This window comes from Papio anubis, chromosome 13 (assembly GCF_008728515.1).
Source record: "Papio anubis isolate 15944 chromosome 13, Panubis1.0, whole genome shotgun sequence".
Taxonomy (NCBI): Eukaryota; Metazoa; Chordata; class Mammalia; order Primates; family Cercopithecidae; genus Papio; species Papio anubis.
Window position 1 is genome coordinate 65,032,747 of NC_044988.1, and position 15,515 is coordinate 65,048,261.

Below are 15,515 nucleotides of genomic sequence, written 5' to 3' on the forward strand. Positions count from 1 at the left end.
CACTTAGGAAGTGACACAAGCTAGATCCTGAAGTTTGGGATGTCAGCCAGGTAAATGGCAGGGTGAGAGAGGAAGACAGTTTTTCAAGCAGTGGGAAGAGCATAATAAAAGGTACTCTTTATTGAGCACTTATTATATGTGGGGTCATCCTGAGCACTTCACATGCATCATCTCATTCAATTCATATAACAGTCCAATCACAAGCACAATTGGGAAACTGAGGCTCAGAGATTAGTCCAAGGTCCCAGGAGTAGTCATTATTGAGTCAGCACTAGAACCCTGGTTGTCTGACTCCTAGGTTGCAAACAGGACAGAGCATTGGTGTTTAAGGAATGGAAAGAGGTTTGGTATGACTAGAGCAGTTGTGAAAAGAGGAGAGTGGAGAGGGCCTGGCAGCCTTGTTAAGAAGTTTGCATGGCTTTTGAGAACAATGGGCAGATTTGAAGGTTAAAACCCTTCAGGCAAGTCATTGATCAGAACTTTATTTCAGCTGCTATGTGGAGGGCAGACTATTATTTGGACAAGTCAATGACATTGGAGATGGGGACCAGCCAGCAGGCTACAGCAATAGTCCAAATGAGAGAAGAGAGAGAGTGCTTGGACCAAGGCAGTAGCAATGGGGATGGAGAGAAATGAGCAGATTCAATGGATATTTAGCACAGAGATGCAGTGACCTTGAGCAAACACTTACCATAAGGCAGGCCTTTTTCTGTGGTCACATGTAGAGGCACAAACTTTCTAAGCAGTGAAAGTGGTGGAGCCCCTGCTTCTGGCTAATTTAAATTCCAGAGAAGGCTGGGTGCAGTGGCTCACGCCTGTAATCCCAGCACTTTGGGAAGCTAAGACAGGTGGATTGCTTGAGCTCATGGGTTTGAGACCAGCCTGGACAACATGGTGAAACATCATCTCTACAAAATTAACCAGGCATGGTGGTTCGTGCCTGTAGTCCCAGCTACTCTGAAGCTGAGCTAGGAGGATGGCTTGAGCCCGGAGGCAGAGGTTGCATGGGCAGCAGAGCCAGACCTTGTCTCAAAAAAAAAAAAAAAAATCCGGCAAAAATTATAAAATCACAACACTCTCCTTTTCCTAAAGCACCAAAAAGATTTCAAAAGCATTTTTCCATCTTTTATTTTATATAAATCTATGAGGGATATGTGACTATAATCTCCACAGATGTGAGAAGTGACCTGCCAAAGGTCACATGGCTGACAGAGAAAGATCTAGAATCTAACTCTAGCTCTAGTGCTCTCTGGTACACCACAGAGTGTCAGAACCCAAAAGACCCTCAAAAATCATCTGTTCCAATTTCCACATTTTAATATGAGGAAAACAAGGCTCAGAGAGAAGTGACTTGGCCAAGGTCACACAGCAAGTAAAGGCTTAGAGTAGAACCAAGGACTTCACTCCCAGAAAGGTTTACATCAAGACATTTGGACCATGGAGGTGAGAAAGGACCAGATTAATCTCCAGTAGCAATGGTCCAGCCTCCCCCTCCCTGACTGAATGCTGACAAAGAAGTGACACTTCAGCAAATGATCAGCCCACCTCCAACCCAGTTACAAGCATACTAAGCTCATGAATGGCCGGCACACACTGCCCTGCTACTCTACCCCTCTTGTCCCTAATCCTGGACAGCAACTAAGCTGTCCTGGGTCGATGTTGCCACCTGGTGGCTGGTGCTGGGAAGTGTCTGACCCCCTCCTCACTTTCATCCTCCACTGTTCAGTCCCTCAAGAGGCTATGCCTTTCTCTCTGCCTATTTCCTCTCATAGATCAGTTAATGTTGCTACAAGCAATTTGTTTCTCACACATACCTTCTCTCACACCTTTTATCCTTCTTCCTCTCTCAATTTTTCTCAAATTACCTTAAGACATTCTCTTGTTCTCCCTCTCACCCATTTTACTCTATCACTGGGATAAAATGCCCCAAGGAAGGACTAATACAAATGTTAATTTGTACTAATAAAAATGAAAACTGGAAATTTCGAAGTGAAATTTAAACACATGCAGGCACACACACACCTCGCCCCCACCCCCCAACCCTCCCCTCACACACACACACACACACACACACACACACACACACACACACGAGTCACCCAGAAACATTCGAGAAACACCCAGAAACCCCTGTGGAATCAGAACAAAAATCTCCCCTTGCTCGACCACCTTTTACACCTGCTCTTCCTCAAATGCCAGGAGTCAAGATAAATACCAAACTCACTTCCTTATTTTGTTTTGTTTCATTCCCAATCAATAGCATTGCTAGGTTTTTTTTCCCATCAAAAATATGCCCCAGATGGGGTCTCCAGGAGGCTGCAGGCCAGTACAGAGCTAAGCTGGATGGGGAGACGAGGCAGCGTTCTGAAACATCCACTCACCAGGCTCTTGGGTGGCACAAGCTGGCTGCTGCTGGCACAGAAGGAAGCCTTCTGGAGGGAAATTAGACCTCAAGCCCTACCGACAGTCTGCTGGGAAGGGGAGAAGGCTCGGTAGCTACGTCTTTCTGTGGGAGCTCAACCTGGGATAGAAGCAAGAAGCACTACATATCCCAATTGGCTAGTGGAGGATTTCCAAAGCCCAGTGTGTCTTGTCACTCCCTCCTCAGCTCAAAGACCTGCCATGGCTCCCACTGTCTTCAGGAGCTAAGAATGGGAGAAACGACTGATGACACCTTTCTTTTAACTGAAACCTCTTAACTGTTCTCCTTATCTATATGAGTGATAAGTAGGCAAGTTCAGACTTTGCAGCAGCCTGAAGCAGAAATTTTCAAAGTGTAGTCCAGGGAGCCCTGCCAGGGTTGGAAGAAGAGGTCTCCAAGATGCTTTCAGGTGATCTGTGAGGGCAAAATTATTGTGTGTTTTTAAATTTTATTTTAAATTCTGGGACACATGTGCAGAACGTGCAGGTTTGTTACATAGGTATACATGTGCCATAGTGGTTTGCTGCACCTGTTATTTTCATAGTAATGCCAAGGTGTGATTTGCCTTCTTCACTCTCATTCTCTCACGAGTCTACAGTGGAGGTTTTCAGAAGCTGTAAGATGTGTTCCATCACAACAGAGCAAATACAGAAGCAGATATGAGAGTCCAGCTGTTTTCTATTAAGTCAGACACTGAAGAGACCTGCAGAACTATAAGCCAATGCCATTCATACTAAATTTGGGGGGTTTGGAAGATTTGGTTCTTTCTTATTTCAAAAATATCTTTTATGTTACCTGTTTGTTACTGTTATTTTTAATGAATAAATATTCTTAACTTTCATCCATTTTAATTAACCCTCAAACTAAAGCTCCTTGAAATCCTCGATAATTTTTAAGAGTTTAAAGGGACCCAGGACCAAACATTTGAGAACTGCTGCTCTAAAATAATGCCAAGAGGACTTGAGATGGAACCAGGAGGAACTCAGAATTTTGGTGCCAGAAAAAACCTCAGCAATTCCTTGATCTCCATTTTAGATGGAAAAACTGATGCCGAGACAGAGACAGGGACAGGAAGAACGGACACAGCAGGGTAAGGGGTTTCAAGCCTTGTAAAGTCTCTGAGCCACAGACTGTGCGGCCAGGGATTAAACCGTATTCCCAAGCCAGAGAGAAAGGACTGTGGGATTCTCTTCCCCATGGGGCAGCAGGGCATGCAGGGCGGAGAAAGCCAAGACCATTTCACCTCAAGTTTCAGACCGTCTTGGCAGGGGACTGCCCACAGCAGATGAGACTGTATCCTCCTCCTCTATCGGCCCCACCACTCTTGTACTGGTTGGCCTCAAACTGACTCCCTGAACTGAGATCCCAACATGGCAGCACCCTACCCTCTCCCATACCCCCAGGACTCTCCTGAACACCCGTACACCGCCCCCTGGGAAAAGGAACTGGGGGTGAGAGGAGGGGGAGGGGCTGGGGCAAACCAGGTGTGCAAACAGAGAGGGTGGGGGTTCAGTGGCGTTGGCTCTCACGGGGGCTCTTGCTCACTGAATCAAAGTGAAACTTGGGGACCCAGGAGTGAGGAGGAACCGAAACCTGAGCCCCCACCCGTGGGACAGGCCCTGGGCACTACAGAAAGGCCCCAGGAGCCCCCTCCAATTGGCCACCTGGCCTCAGATGCCCTGTGTTACCACAAAGGCCTCCAGCAGTTGTCTATCTGGGTCTCAACTGAGGTGCCCATGGCTATAAGATCAGGACAGAGATCACAGGGAGTCAGGCAGGGAGATGGAAACCAGGTCCTCACCATCTCTGCCACTAACTGCCCCCTGCATACCCTTGGGCCAAGCCTGTGCCTTCTGTGCCTGGACTACCCTACCTACAGGGTATAGAGTACATGACCTACCAAGGAGTGTGGCTGCTTGGCCCCCGCCCTAAATTCTTGCCTCCACTACCCTACCCACCTCTGGCCTGTGAGCCTGACTACCCACTTCCCTGACCACACAAATACACACACGCGCACTCGGCCCCACCAGCCAATTCCAGGACCTGCCTCCTGTTAGCTTCAGCTGCCACAGGCAGACTGAGCCAAACTGGTTTCTTCAGAGTTCATGCTAAGACTCCAGAAGCTCAAAGACCTTCGGGCCGAGAAAAACAGAGCACAAGTGCCGAGAGCAAGTTGAGTGGGGAGCGCGTGAGAACTCAGGCCCAGCAGCCCCAGATGACTGTTGCCTTGTGGGCTGCCAGGCTGCCAGCTGCCCCAGGGTTGCCAGATCTGATTTTTCTTCCCAAAAGAAGCCAGGCATCCTTCCATACATGAAATTTCCTGATTTTGCAATGTTGGTAACTAATTCAAAATCATCATCCATACAGGGCAAGCCAAGGAAAGCATGGCTGCCAGGCTGCCAATTTCCCCCCTGGGTTCTATGTGATGCCCCCACCATGACCACACCCCAGCGGAACCTTGGTACGGACTCCTGCCTGGACAAAAAGAGAACTCAGGAAACAACCCAGCCCTCTACATGAGGGGACATCCAGGGGACAGCTCACAGAAGGCCAGGGAGGGGACCTGTCCTTGGAAAGCCCCTGCAGAGTCCAAGACAAAATGGTGGTAACCTCCTTCCTGCCCCCAAAGCCACTCTGGGAAAAGGAGATGGAGAGCCTGCCTAGTCACCCATACTCCACACTGGACCCTAAAGAATCCTTGGGTCTCAGCCAGCTGTGAAGGACCAATGACCCAACACTGGAAATCCCCACAGGGGAGCGGGCTGGTTCCAGAGAGCCAGGCCAGGTCCAGGCTCAAGGACAGCATTCCAGATAGCAGGCCCTGAGTGGGCAATGGCCTGGAGACAGGAAGCTGAGCCAACACACAGGGACTGGAGGCACAGGAGGAATGAGCAGGGGGAAAGGGAGGCCCTCGAGGGAAGGGCAGGGCTTCTCTCAAGAACTGAGGTCTGTGCGGGGGGACATGTGGGCAGTACCCCATGGGGAGAGAAGACTGATGGGGCCGGCTGTCAACAGTGGGGACGGCGGTCCGCCCTGTGAGAAGGGAGGAAAGGAGGGAGAGGATAACTGAATTTGTCACATCGAAAGGCAAGGGATGCCAAGGATTTTCCATGGAGCCATCCTCTCCCTCTAGGTTTTCTGGGTTTTACTGTGTGATCTGGGCAGACCGCCTCTCTTCTCTGAGCCTGTTTTCCCATGTGAATGACGGAGTGGGGCGTCTCAGGTGCTCTCCAAGGCCCTTTCAGCTCCCACGGGGGAGTCTCAAGGTCCAGGCTGGTGGCCCCAACCACCCCTCAGAGGCCCAGCCCTCTCAGGCCCAGAGTGCTGCCCTCTGCCCCCACCCTGGGGGCCTCCACCCCTCTGTGCTCCCTGTGCCTCTCTTCAGGGAAAACTGGGGCCTGACCCTTTTCTTCTGTCATGAAGCAGGTGGGGAGACTCAGCGTCCTGAAGGCAAAGGAGGAGGAAAGTGAGTGGCCCTTTGTTCTGTAGCCGACACCTGGGGGCACTGTTGTTCAGCCTGGATGCCCCGGGCTCCTGGCTGCAGGCAATCGGCTTCTTCAGTACCATGGAATCGCCCCATGGCTCCACGGCTCCAAACAGGAAGGTGGTGGTGGGCGAACCAGCCAGTTCCAGCTGCCAACAGGACCGTGGCTGAAGCCTGCTGTCCTCTGCCATGACGGGCCTCACGTCCTCAAACACAGGCCTCTCAGTGGTCATCTACTCAGCACTGACTATAGCCAGGCCCTGGGGCCACGCCCTTGGCAGCTGTCACTTCACTTCATTTTATTCTCACAGTAACCCACAAGGCTTGCATCAACTCTATTCGCCAGATAACAAAATGGAGGCGCAGAGAGATTAAGTAACTTGCTACAAGAAGTCCTCAAACCATTTCATCCCTGCCCATGAGCCTGTGCCTTGACTCAACACCTTATTTGGGTCTCTCCAGGGATCAGAGATCTGTGAACTCTCAATCCCACAGGGGCTGCCTATTACTCCTGACTCAGGAATCCTGAGCTTTTCCACACACCCATCCCTTCTGGGAGCTCTGAGAGGGCTCTCCTCACTTCCTGCTTCCATTTTCTGTCCTGATCCTGGGAGCGGCAGACAGCATCTATGCATCCAGGGAAGGTAAAGGGTCCTAGGAGAGAAAAGACCAGGGCCTGCCCGTGTCAGAGGGCCCAGGGGTCCAGCACGGTCTGTGAGCTTCTGAAACCCCTTCCCTCTGGCCATAGCTCCCGTGGAGGTGTGCTAGGCAGGGCTGAGGGGGCATTCAGCCTGAAAGAGATAGGGGAAGAGGGGATTTAGGGAGAGAGATAGCAAGAGAGAATACAAGAAGACAGAAAGGAAACTGAACGAGTGAATGAGTGTGAGAGAGAGGACAGGGAGAGAGAGAGTAGGAGAGAGTGTGTGTGTGTGAGAGAGAGAATATGTATGAAAAGGAGAGCTAGTGAGAGCTAGACCAGTAGACAGAAACAGACACAGAGGAAGGTTCAATAAACAGGAAATAAACAAAGCCAAATAATACAGAATGAGATGCACCCCCAAAGACATGGGGAGAGACACAAAAACAGAGGAAACAGGCATCCCCAAAAAGGAAGTCATAATGGGAGCACCTGGCTAAATGCCCTCCAACAAACTTCCCAATGAGAGTCTCATCAGACTTGGCATCTTCTGGAAAGGACAGGCCACCTCTGGACCCTTGCTGTCCTTCTTGTGCCCTCCTCAGAAGGCTGGAAACTCCCTTGCAATGTACACCTACTGCCCAAAAAGAAACCTCTGGCCCCTACAGTCCACACTGGCTGGACGGGTCAGCTTTCTGAACTGGTGAAAGGGATTTGCACTCCGCTGACCTCAGTGTGTTCAGGGCCTTTCAAACTCAGGGCCCTGTGGGTTATTGTGAGGGGGACAGGGAGGGGACCTAAGCGGGGAGAGCGGCGGAAGGAGGTCTCACCAGAGATCAAAGGCCCAGGAAGGAACCGAGGGTCTGAGGCTGCCCTTTCACCCATGGCCGCTATTCACAACCCGGCCTGCTTTGCCAAGTCTCTCCCTGCCACCACCTCCTCTGGGCCTTCCGGAGAGGGAGGTGTCGACTCAGCCTCCATTCCCCTCACCCAGCAGGATTCCTGAGCCATGTCACAGTTTCCTCCACGAAAGCTCTCAGTTCAGACCAACCAAGAGACAAAGCAACATCTCATAACTGAGTGGCACCCCAGCCTGACCCTCGGAGCCATCCCACAGGCCTCCTGGGCATCCCTGTGAACCGGGGCTATGCTGAGAGGCTGGGCTGGGAATAGAAATGATTTGTGGCCCCTGCCCTGTCAAGTCCACATGAGTGGCAGCCTCAGGGTCAGGCAGCAGAAGGGAAAGACAAGGGGGTAGATGCACTTGTAGACACAGTACTGGCACAGAAGCACTGGCCACCCAGGTTGGAATAGGCCTGCCTCAAAAGTCACAGAAGCTGAACCAGAATGTCCTCCTTGACTCTTCTGCTCCTCATTTGTCCAGCCCCTGCTCACACCTCTGATGGTGGAGAGCTCACTATCTTTCTAAGATAAAGCTTCCATTCTTGGCCCAGCCTGGCTGCTTCTGAAAGCTGTATGTTGCATTCAGCCATAATCTGCCTCCTGCAGCTTCCTTTAACCAGCCCCAGCTCTTCCTCCAGAGGCCACAGAGATCTTACCTGTTGCTGCAGAACAGTTCATCTGAGATTTGGACATAGTGGCCGTATCCCCGAGTCTGGTCTTGGAGGCAGACATCCTAGGAAGAACTCTAGAATCTCTATACTGAAAGGGCCTTTGCCAATCCACCAGCCTAACAATATTCTAGTTTGTTTGTCTTTGCTCCAGAGCTCTACTCAGAGCTTTCTATGGAAGCCCAAAATACCAAACAAAAGCATCCTTGACTGAGGAAACTAGCGGTCCCTCCTCTTACCCTCTTTACTAATTGTGAACTCTCTAAAGGAATGTGACTGATCCACTCTACCAAGGAGCACTTACTGAGCACCTACTATGTGCCAAGCACTTGTATTAGAGCTGTGTTGTCCAACACAGCAGCCACTAGTCCTATGTAGCTACTGCGCACTTGAAATGTGGCCAGTACAATCGAGAAACTGAATTTTTTATTTGATTTGATTTTAATTTTAATTTTAAAATAGAAGCAGTATAAAATATTTTTCCCACTAAACACAGCTTTATTGTTTTGGTAGGACTACATCTAACTTTAACTGTCAAACGTTTAGCATCCAAATTGAGATGTACTACATGTGTAAAATACACACCAGATTTCAAAAACTTGGCAGCAAAAATAAGAGAAAATATAGTATCAAATTTTTTATATTGATGACATGTTGAAATGATATTTGGGGTATACTGGATTAAATAAAATATATTATTAAAATTAATTCCACTTGTTTCTTTTTATTCTTTTTAATGTAGTTACTACATCATTTAAAATTACACATGTGGCTTGCATTCTCCTTCTGTTGGATAGTGCGGGGCTAGTCACTTTCACGTTACCTTTTTATCTGAAACACTCAGCAGAGTGAATGTTTCTTGAGTATCTAAGACGCATAGCTCAAAACTATCTCCCTAAATGCTTCTAGACTAAATGTTCCGAAGCCTCTGACCATGTTTAAGCCACCCACCTCTCTCTACCTCTCTCCCTTTCCAAATCCTGCTGTGCTGGTCCTCTCCCTGCACATGCTCACCAGAGTCCCAGACTTGGCACAATCTCTCTTGCTTTTGATTGGAATGCCCTCTCCTCCCTCTACCCAGCTCTCAAATGCCACCTCCTATGAGGAGCCCCCCAGATTCTTTTGGTCAAAACTGGCCTTCCCTGCCTTATTCTTTCCCCCCAGTGTCACCTCACCTGCTGCCCTACTCATCAGAGGAATTTGAGCTTGTCAGTCTTGCTCACCAGCTCACCCTCTGTGTTTGGATCCTATCACCCGTTCACCTCTGCTGAGATCTGGGCAGGAAGGTGGCCCCAGGAAATGTCCTCAGGACAAAACTCAAGTCTAAGCTGGGGATGACTGTGAACCAGGCAGTAGAGTAAGCAACTCCACCTTGCAAAGACTCAGTCACCTCATCTGAAAAATGGGCAAGGACCCTCAGCTGTCTTCCTCTTAGCTCACCATTGCCTCTCTTACCCCATGATTCTTCTCTCAGGCTGCTGATGGTACCGCTCTGGAGGCCAGTACCGCACAAATCCATGGTTTGCAGCCTCTGTGGGCCAGCCAGCCAGTGTGCCTGAAATGTCCCTGTTTCCCCAGTGGCTGCTTCTTACGTTCTCTGCTCTCCCCCAACCTCTGGCCTTCAGGTCTCACTTCTCTCTCCGCATCCAACCTGCTATTCATGCCCTTCTGACTGAAACTCTTCCCCACACCGGCCCCACCTCTGCCCAGCCCCAGGCTGCTCTGCCTCCAAAGGCCATCTCTGAAAAGGCTGAGGGGCAACAGGTAGCTGGAAAATACTAGGGAACTGAGGCCTTAGGCGCACTCCAGCTCCTCCCGACTCCCCAGTCCATATCAGCTGTATGGCTGTGTAGCCTCCATCACTTCCCCTAGTAAAATGGAAGTGACAGTCTCTGCCTCTTTACCTCCCTTTAGAGCCACTGCAGAGATCCAGAAAGATAGAGAGAAAGGATAGGAAAGATCAGAAGCGGGCACTTATGCAATATCCCGACAGACACTTCCCTGCTGTGAGCCTGGCCATTGCTGCCCACCCCTGCGATCAAACATGCACACTCTTAGTGGTGTGGGGCAGGAGTGAGGGGGAGGCTCTGGTTGCTTGGGTTTGTTCCCCACTCTTTCCACTCCTATAAGCTTCCAGGACCATCAAGTCATTCTCCCTTCTACCACAGACCACCGCCGACTGGACTATCCCCAAGTCTTCGTGAGGATCAGGACTCAACCATATATATCAGAACTGGAAAGATTTCAAAGATCACCCAGGCTGGGAACAGTGGCTCATGCCTGTAATCCCAACACTTTGGGAGGCCTAGGCAGGCAGATCACTTGCGGTCAGGAGTTCAAGACCAGCCTGGGCAACATAGCAAAACCCCGTGTCTATTTATTAAGAAAAAAATTTCAATTAAAAAATAAAAAAGATCATCCAATACCACATCTGATTCTTGATACTCTGTATGGCAGCCTGACAAGTGGCCACTTAGTCTCTGCTTACATATCCCCAGAGATAGGGCACTCATTACCTCCCGAGGCATCTCCTTTTAGCCCTAGGCCACTCTCATATGTGCAACTTGGTTCTTTTTAAACTGAGGTGAAATCACCTCTGCATCCTGGATGAAGAGGGATCTGATACAGCATCTGGGAACAGCATCTGGGAACACCTTGACACAAAGAAAAGCAGAATAAGCGAGACTGGATTGCTGCCTTCAAGTATCTGGAGGCATGGAAGGAGGAAGGAATGAGATCTCATTGCATGGCCTTAAAGTTAAAGTGTGTGGCCGATGCAGAGGTGATTTCACCTCAGTTTAAAAAGAACCAAGTTGCACATATGAGAGTGCCAAAATATCCCTAGAGCCTCAAGGTGTCCCAGATGCTGTATCAGATCCCTCTTCATCCAGGACACAATCCCATTTGTCACTGTCCCTCTTAAAGGTCAATACCCCCAAATGGGCCGCAGTCCTCTGGGAGTGATCTGAGTAGTACAGAGTAGTCAAGACCAACACCACCCACATTCTGAAGATGCTATACCTTGTAAAGGAGCTTGAGGGGCAAAACCATGACTGCTGGTCAGACTGCAAGCCAATATAGCACTCCGAAAACAAAGTAAAATAATGCCTCCAGGCCAGAACCTGTCTGTTTGGTGATAAACATCAAACTATATTTTTTCTTTCCCCAGAAATCTCCGCCTGGATCCCTCAGCCTCCGGGGAAGTCTCACACAATCTGTCCCTCCACCGTGAACAAATATATCCAGGCCCCAGCTTAGGCACATCTGCTGTGAGTCCAGGTGACAATGGGAGAAAAGATGACACCATCAACCTCATAAACCAACAGAGATGGCAGGCCCACTGCCTCCTGCAGCAACACAGCACCGCAGCCTACTGAGTTAAAGACTTCTGACATCTGCTCAGGAGCGGCAGGAGCAGAAGAGAGAGGCCAGGCAGGTTCCAAAAGCCGTGAATCATCCCCACACACCCCCACGGTTTCAAACCCAGGCCACCGGCTCTGCTTCTGCACTGCTGGCAACACGCAGGCCACAGGCCAATCCACGGCTGGGCCGACTCAATTTTCTAGTTACATATCTTAAGTACTTAGGCATGTGCTCACGAGAACACACATCCCTTACACGGAGCTGAGAAAGGGAATTGTGCCGAGGAACAGAATAATTGAATCAAGATTTCTGTCACGCTGCTCTCCGGCCCTAGACCACAGCCCTGGTTTTTTGTTTTTTTTTCTCCTTTTCCTGACTAAGGTTTTACAGACTCCCAGGGGGTCTTTTCTTCTCTCAAACCCATTAATGTCAGCCAGTACTGGCAGCCCATTCAGGGCTTGAAAGGCGCCCCGGTTAAGGTGTCCTGCGTCCAGGACGGAGGTGGCTGGCTCTGGGGACCCAGGCACCACACGGCCCAGCCCGTGGAGGGCCTGAGAAAAACCAACCGGGAAGATTGTCATCTTTGTAATCCTTCCCAACACCCCCGCACTCCTTCCTTCCAGACCCAAGGGCAAGGATGAGATGATTATTAATTTCCTCAGCACCGCCCGCAACACCATCACCAGGGCTGAAGGCCTTCTCTGCTGAGACGTGTGCAGGGCCTTTCAGAGAACCCACCTCTCCGCCCACCCAACGTGTGCCCCTCTCACGGCTTTGCCCAGCCCCCTCTCTCCGGTCCAAAGCTTCTCCACAAAGTGGACTTGGGTGTGGAGCCCAGCACACCCTGCCCTCGGGCGGCATATCTGCACGCACACAGGGTCTTCTTAAAGGCCAAAGCTCAGGCCACAAGGGCTCTGCCAGGCCCGCTGCTTCTGTCCAAGGGGTGACCACCGGGAAGGCCAGCAAGAATGCCACAGTCACCCTGCTGCCTGTCTGCCCTTGCGGAGGGCTCAGCTCTTTCCCGTGTTCATGAAAAGGACAGAGTGCGGGCAGAGGGACTCGCTCTTCTGCAGGTAAAGGGGGTGCTCGCGGGCACCTCTGCTGCCACCTGCGACCGAGCGCCCGAAACGGACCCCATGAGGCGCATCCCCGACGGGGCTGCGCGGGCCTCTCTTACCTTCGTCTCTCTTGCGCTTGTTGGTGTCGGCGCTGGGGGACGTGATGCCCAGGATGCCGCTGATGGAGTACGAAGAGCCGGCGGAATCCGTGCTCACCGAGGACACCTGCGTCACGGAGCCCGTGGACACTGCGCGGAGAAAGACGAGCTGTAAGGGCCGCAGAGGGCTGAGGGCCGCGGGCAGGCTGTCACCGCACGCGGGACTGGGGGCGGCTGGGAGGGAGCGAGTGCAGAGGGGCAGGAGGCTCTGAGGACCCTCGCCCTGCGGAGGCGGCCACACCAGGGCCACCAGCGCGGGCCTCGGATGGGCCATGTGCTCCAGCTCTCTGCGCTGGGGGGAGGAAGGAGAGGGGTGGGCACTGAGGAGGACTGACCCCTGCAGAAAGGAACAGGGGGACACGGGGACAGGAAGGGCACTCGCTCAAATTCCAGCCTTTCCATGTATGCAGAAAGCAGGGGATGGAGAGGAGAAAGAAGGGAGCCGGGGCCCACCAACAGCCAGTACTAAAACAAAACAAAACAAAACAAAAACAAAAAACCTGGAATACTCATTAGGCATTTCCCCACCTGCCTGCACACCCAACCTTGTGTGCAAACACAACTACCTGAGGGCAAACTCACGCACTCAGCTAACAAACTCCAAACCACAGAGTGCCCCTTCTTTTTACAGTTTTCTCCCTGCCTTTTCTCCTTCCAGTTTCCCTGGATTTGATTTTTAATATTAATTATGACAATAAGGATAACAAACATTTTCTGAGAGCTTACTCTGTGCCAGGCATTGAGGCATTATCTCATTTAATTCTGAGAAAAATAATAGAAGCTAGGAAATGTGATAGTCCTATTGGAAAGGTAAAACTCAGAGAAGACAAGTGGCCCACCCAGGATCACACAGCTAATAAGAGGCAGAGTACCTGGTGCCAGGGCTCACGCCTGTAATCCCAGCACTTTGGAAGGCAGACGTGGGAGGATCACTTGAGCTCAGGAGTTCAAGACCAGCCTGGCCAACATAGCAAGACCCACCAAAAAACTTTTTTAAAAATTAGCCAGGTGTGGTGGCACAAGCCTATAGTCCCAGCAACTCAGGAGGCTGAGGCAGGAGGATCACTTGAGCCCAGGAAGTCGAGGTTGTAGTGAGTTATGATTGTGCCACTGTACTCCAGCCAGGGCAGCAGAGCAAGACCCTGTCTCAAAAGTAAAAATAAAAAATAAAAGACACAGAGTGGCGATTTGAACCCAGAGACTAAAGCCTTAATCTCTATAACTAATCTGCTTCTCACTAATAAATAATGAAGAGCAATATTCTCACTAATAAATAATGAAGAGCAATAATATACTTCACATGAATGCAGTACTTTTCATTTGATGATTGCAACAGCCCAGAGTGCTATTATTTATCCCCATTTATCAAATGAGGAAACTGAGGCTCCACAGGGAAAGTGATTCAGTCCTCTAGCTAATAAACAGCGACATCAGAACTTAGCCTTGGGTTTACTTACTTAAAGTCTACATTTCCCCTACCCAGAGACAGGGGCAGTTGTTGGTGACTTACTGTGACTGAGGCTAGGTCTCAAAGTTCCTAAGAATAAGAATTGGATGGGAGGCAGGGGGCAACTTTTGTGCAAGTTTCACATTAACTTCTGGCCCCAGAATCCTAGGGAGAGATCAGTCCATCAGCAGGGGCCTCTCTAGCTATACAGCTGAATTGCCATTTCTGGGCTGTGGGAATTCTTTCTTGGTTCATTAAAACCTACAGACCAATCTCAGACACACTTCCTTGGGCTATAACCAGCTGGAGGCAGGTGGAGCCACCTTTGACTCTTAAGAGTAGGAAATCACTAGAAATGGCGGTGACTGCCTGAGAAGCCCTTCATGGCTTCCCTTTGGAGCAGATCCAGCTCCTGGCTCCTACAAACCTAGAGGGAGCCATGCCTTTCTTCTTACATTTCAGTTTGATCTTACATCTTCCTTAAGAGACACAGAAGCAGAAATTGTTAACTTCTCTTTTTCTTCACCAGAAGAAGCTCCTTAAAATAGATTTATGCAAATCCCACAACCTTTTCTGTATTAACATGTAAAAAACAGAGGCAGAAAGAAGATCCCAAGTCACATGGTACTTTAAACAACAACCACCATGTATAACCAAGGCTCATCATGTTGCTGGCAGAGCCCATGACATTCATTTTGGTGTTTTGTGATTGCTCTAGGCTCAAAAGACCCAGATTCCACTTCTGGCTCCACCACTTACCGGCAACATGACCTAGGGCTAGTTATTTCATCTCTCTAAGTTTCAATTTCATCACTTCTCGGTAAGTTTGTGAACTCTAAGGGGCTATATGTATGCGAGATATAGTTTAATTTAAAAATTTCTGGAACAGAACAAAACATGCTGCTGACCTACAGTAGAATTATTCCTCTAAACCAAATGAAAGAATATTAGCAGTTACACCTATCTGATTTTCAGTGCTATGTGACCTGAAATCGTTGGTCAGCTACAAGTGAAATCTCAGCCATAAATATTCCCCCAGAAAGCCTTCCTTCACCCTCTTCACCCTAGCCCAACAGAGCTGGTGCTTCCTTCCCTTCTGCCCCCATGGCACCCATCCCTTCTTCTTGAGCTTCATCTCTGTGTTGCAAACTTCTCTTCATTATATTCGCCCTTTACCTTGAGAATGGGGATCGTGTCTTCCCTTTCTTATAGGCTTGGCCTCTGATGCCAAGGTCTGCACCGCAGGGACTTAGCAGACACTTTCTGAAGGGATTACTAAATGAGGAATTATTTCATGGCAGGGAGGAAATCTGTCTTACCTTTATCCAAAGAGCCAACCATGGAGGATCAGAGGCCTCAGCGAGCACCTGGTTAG

At 49.9% G+C, this 15,515-nt stretch overlaps 1 protein-coding gene across 2 annotated transcripts in view; it reads right to left on the bottom strand.

The window, feature by feature from the left end:
• The window catches only part of PAX5 (paired box 5), a 113,465-nt gene that overhangs the window by 68,055 nt on the left and 29,895 nt on the right, over nucleotides 1-15,515 (bottom strand). For both annotated transcript variants that reach the window (XM_031654325.1, XM_031654326.1), the window contains exon 5: nucleotides 12,655-12,783. In XM_031654325.1, the coding sequence (XP_031510185.1) occupies nucleotides 12,655-12,783 (129 nt within the window). The remainder of the gene's footprint in view (nucleotides 1-12,654; nucleotides 12,784-15,515) is intronic.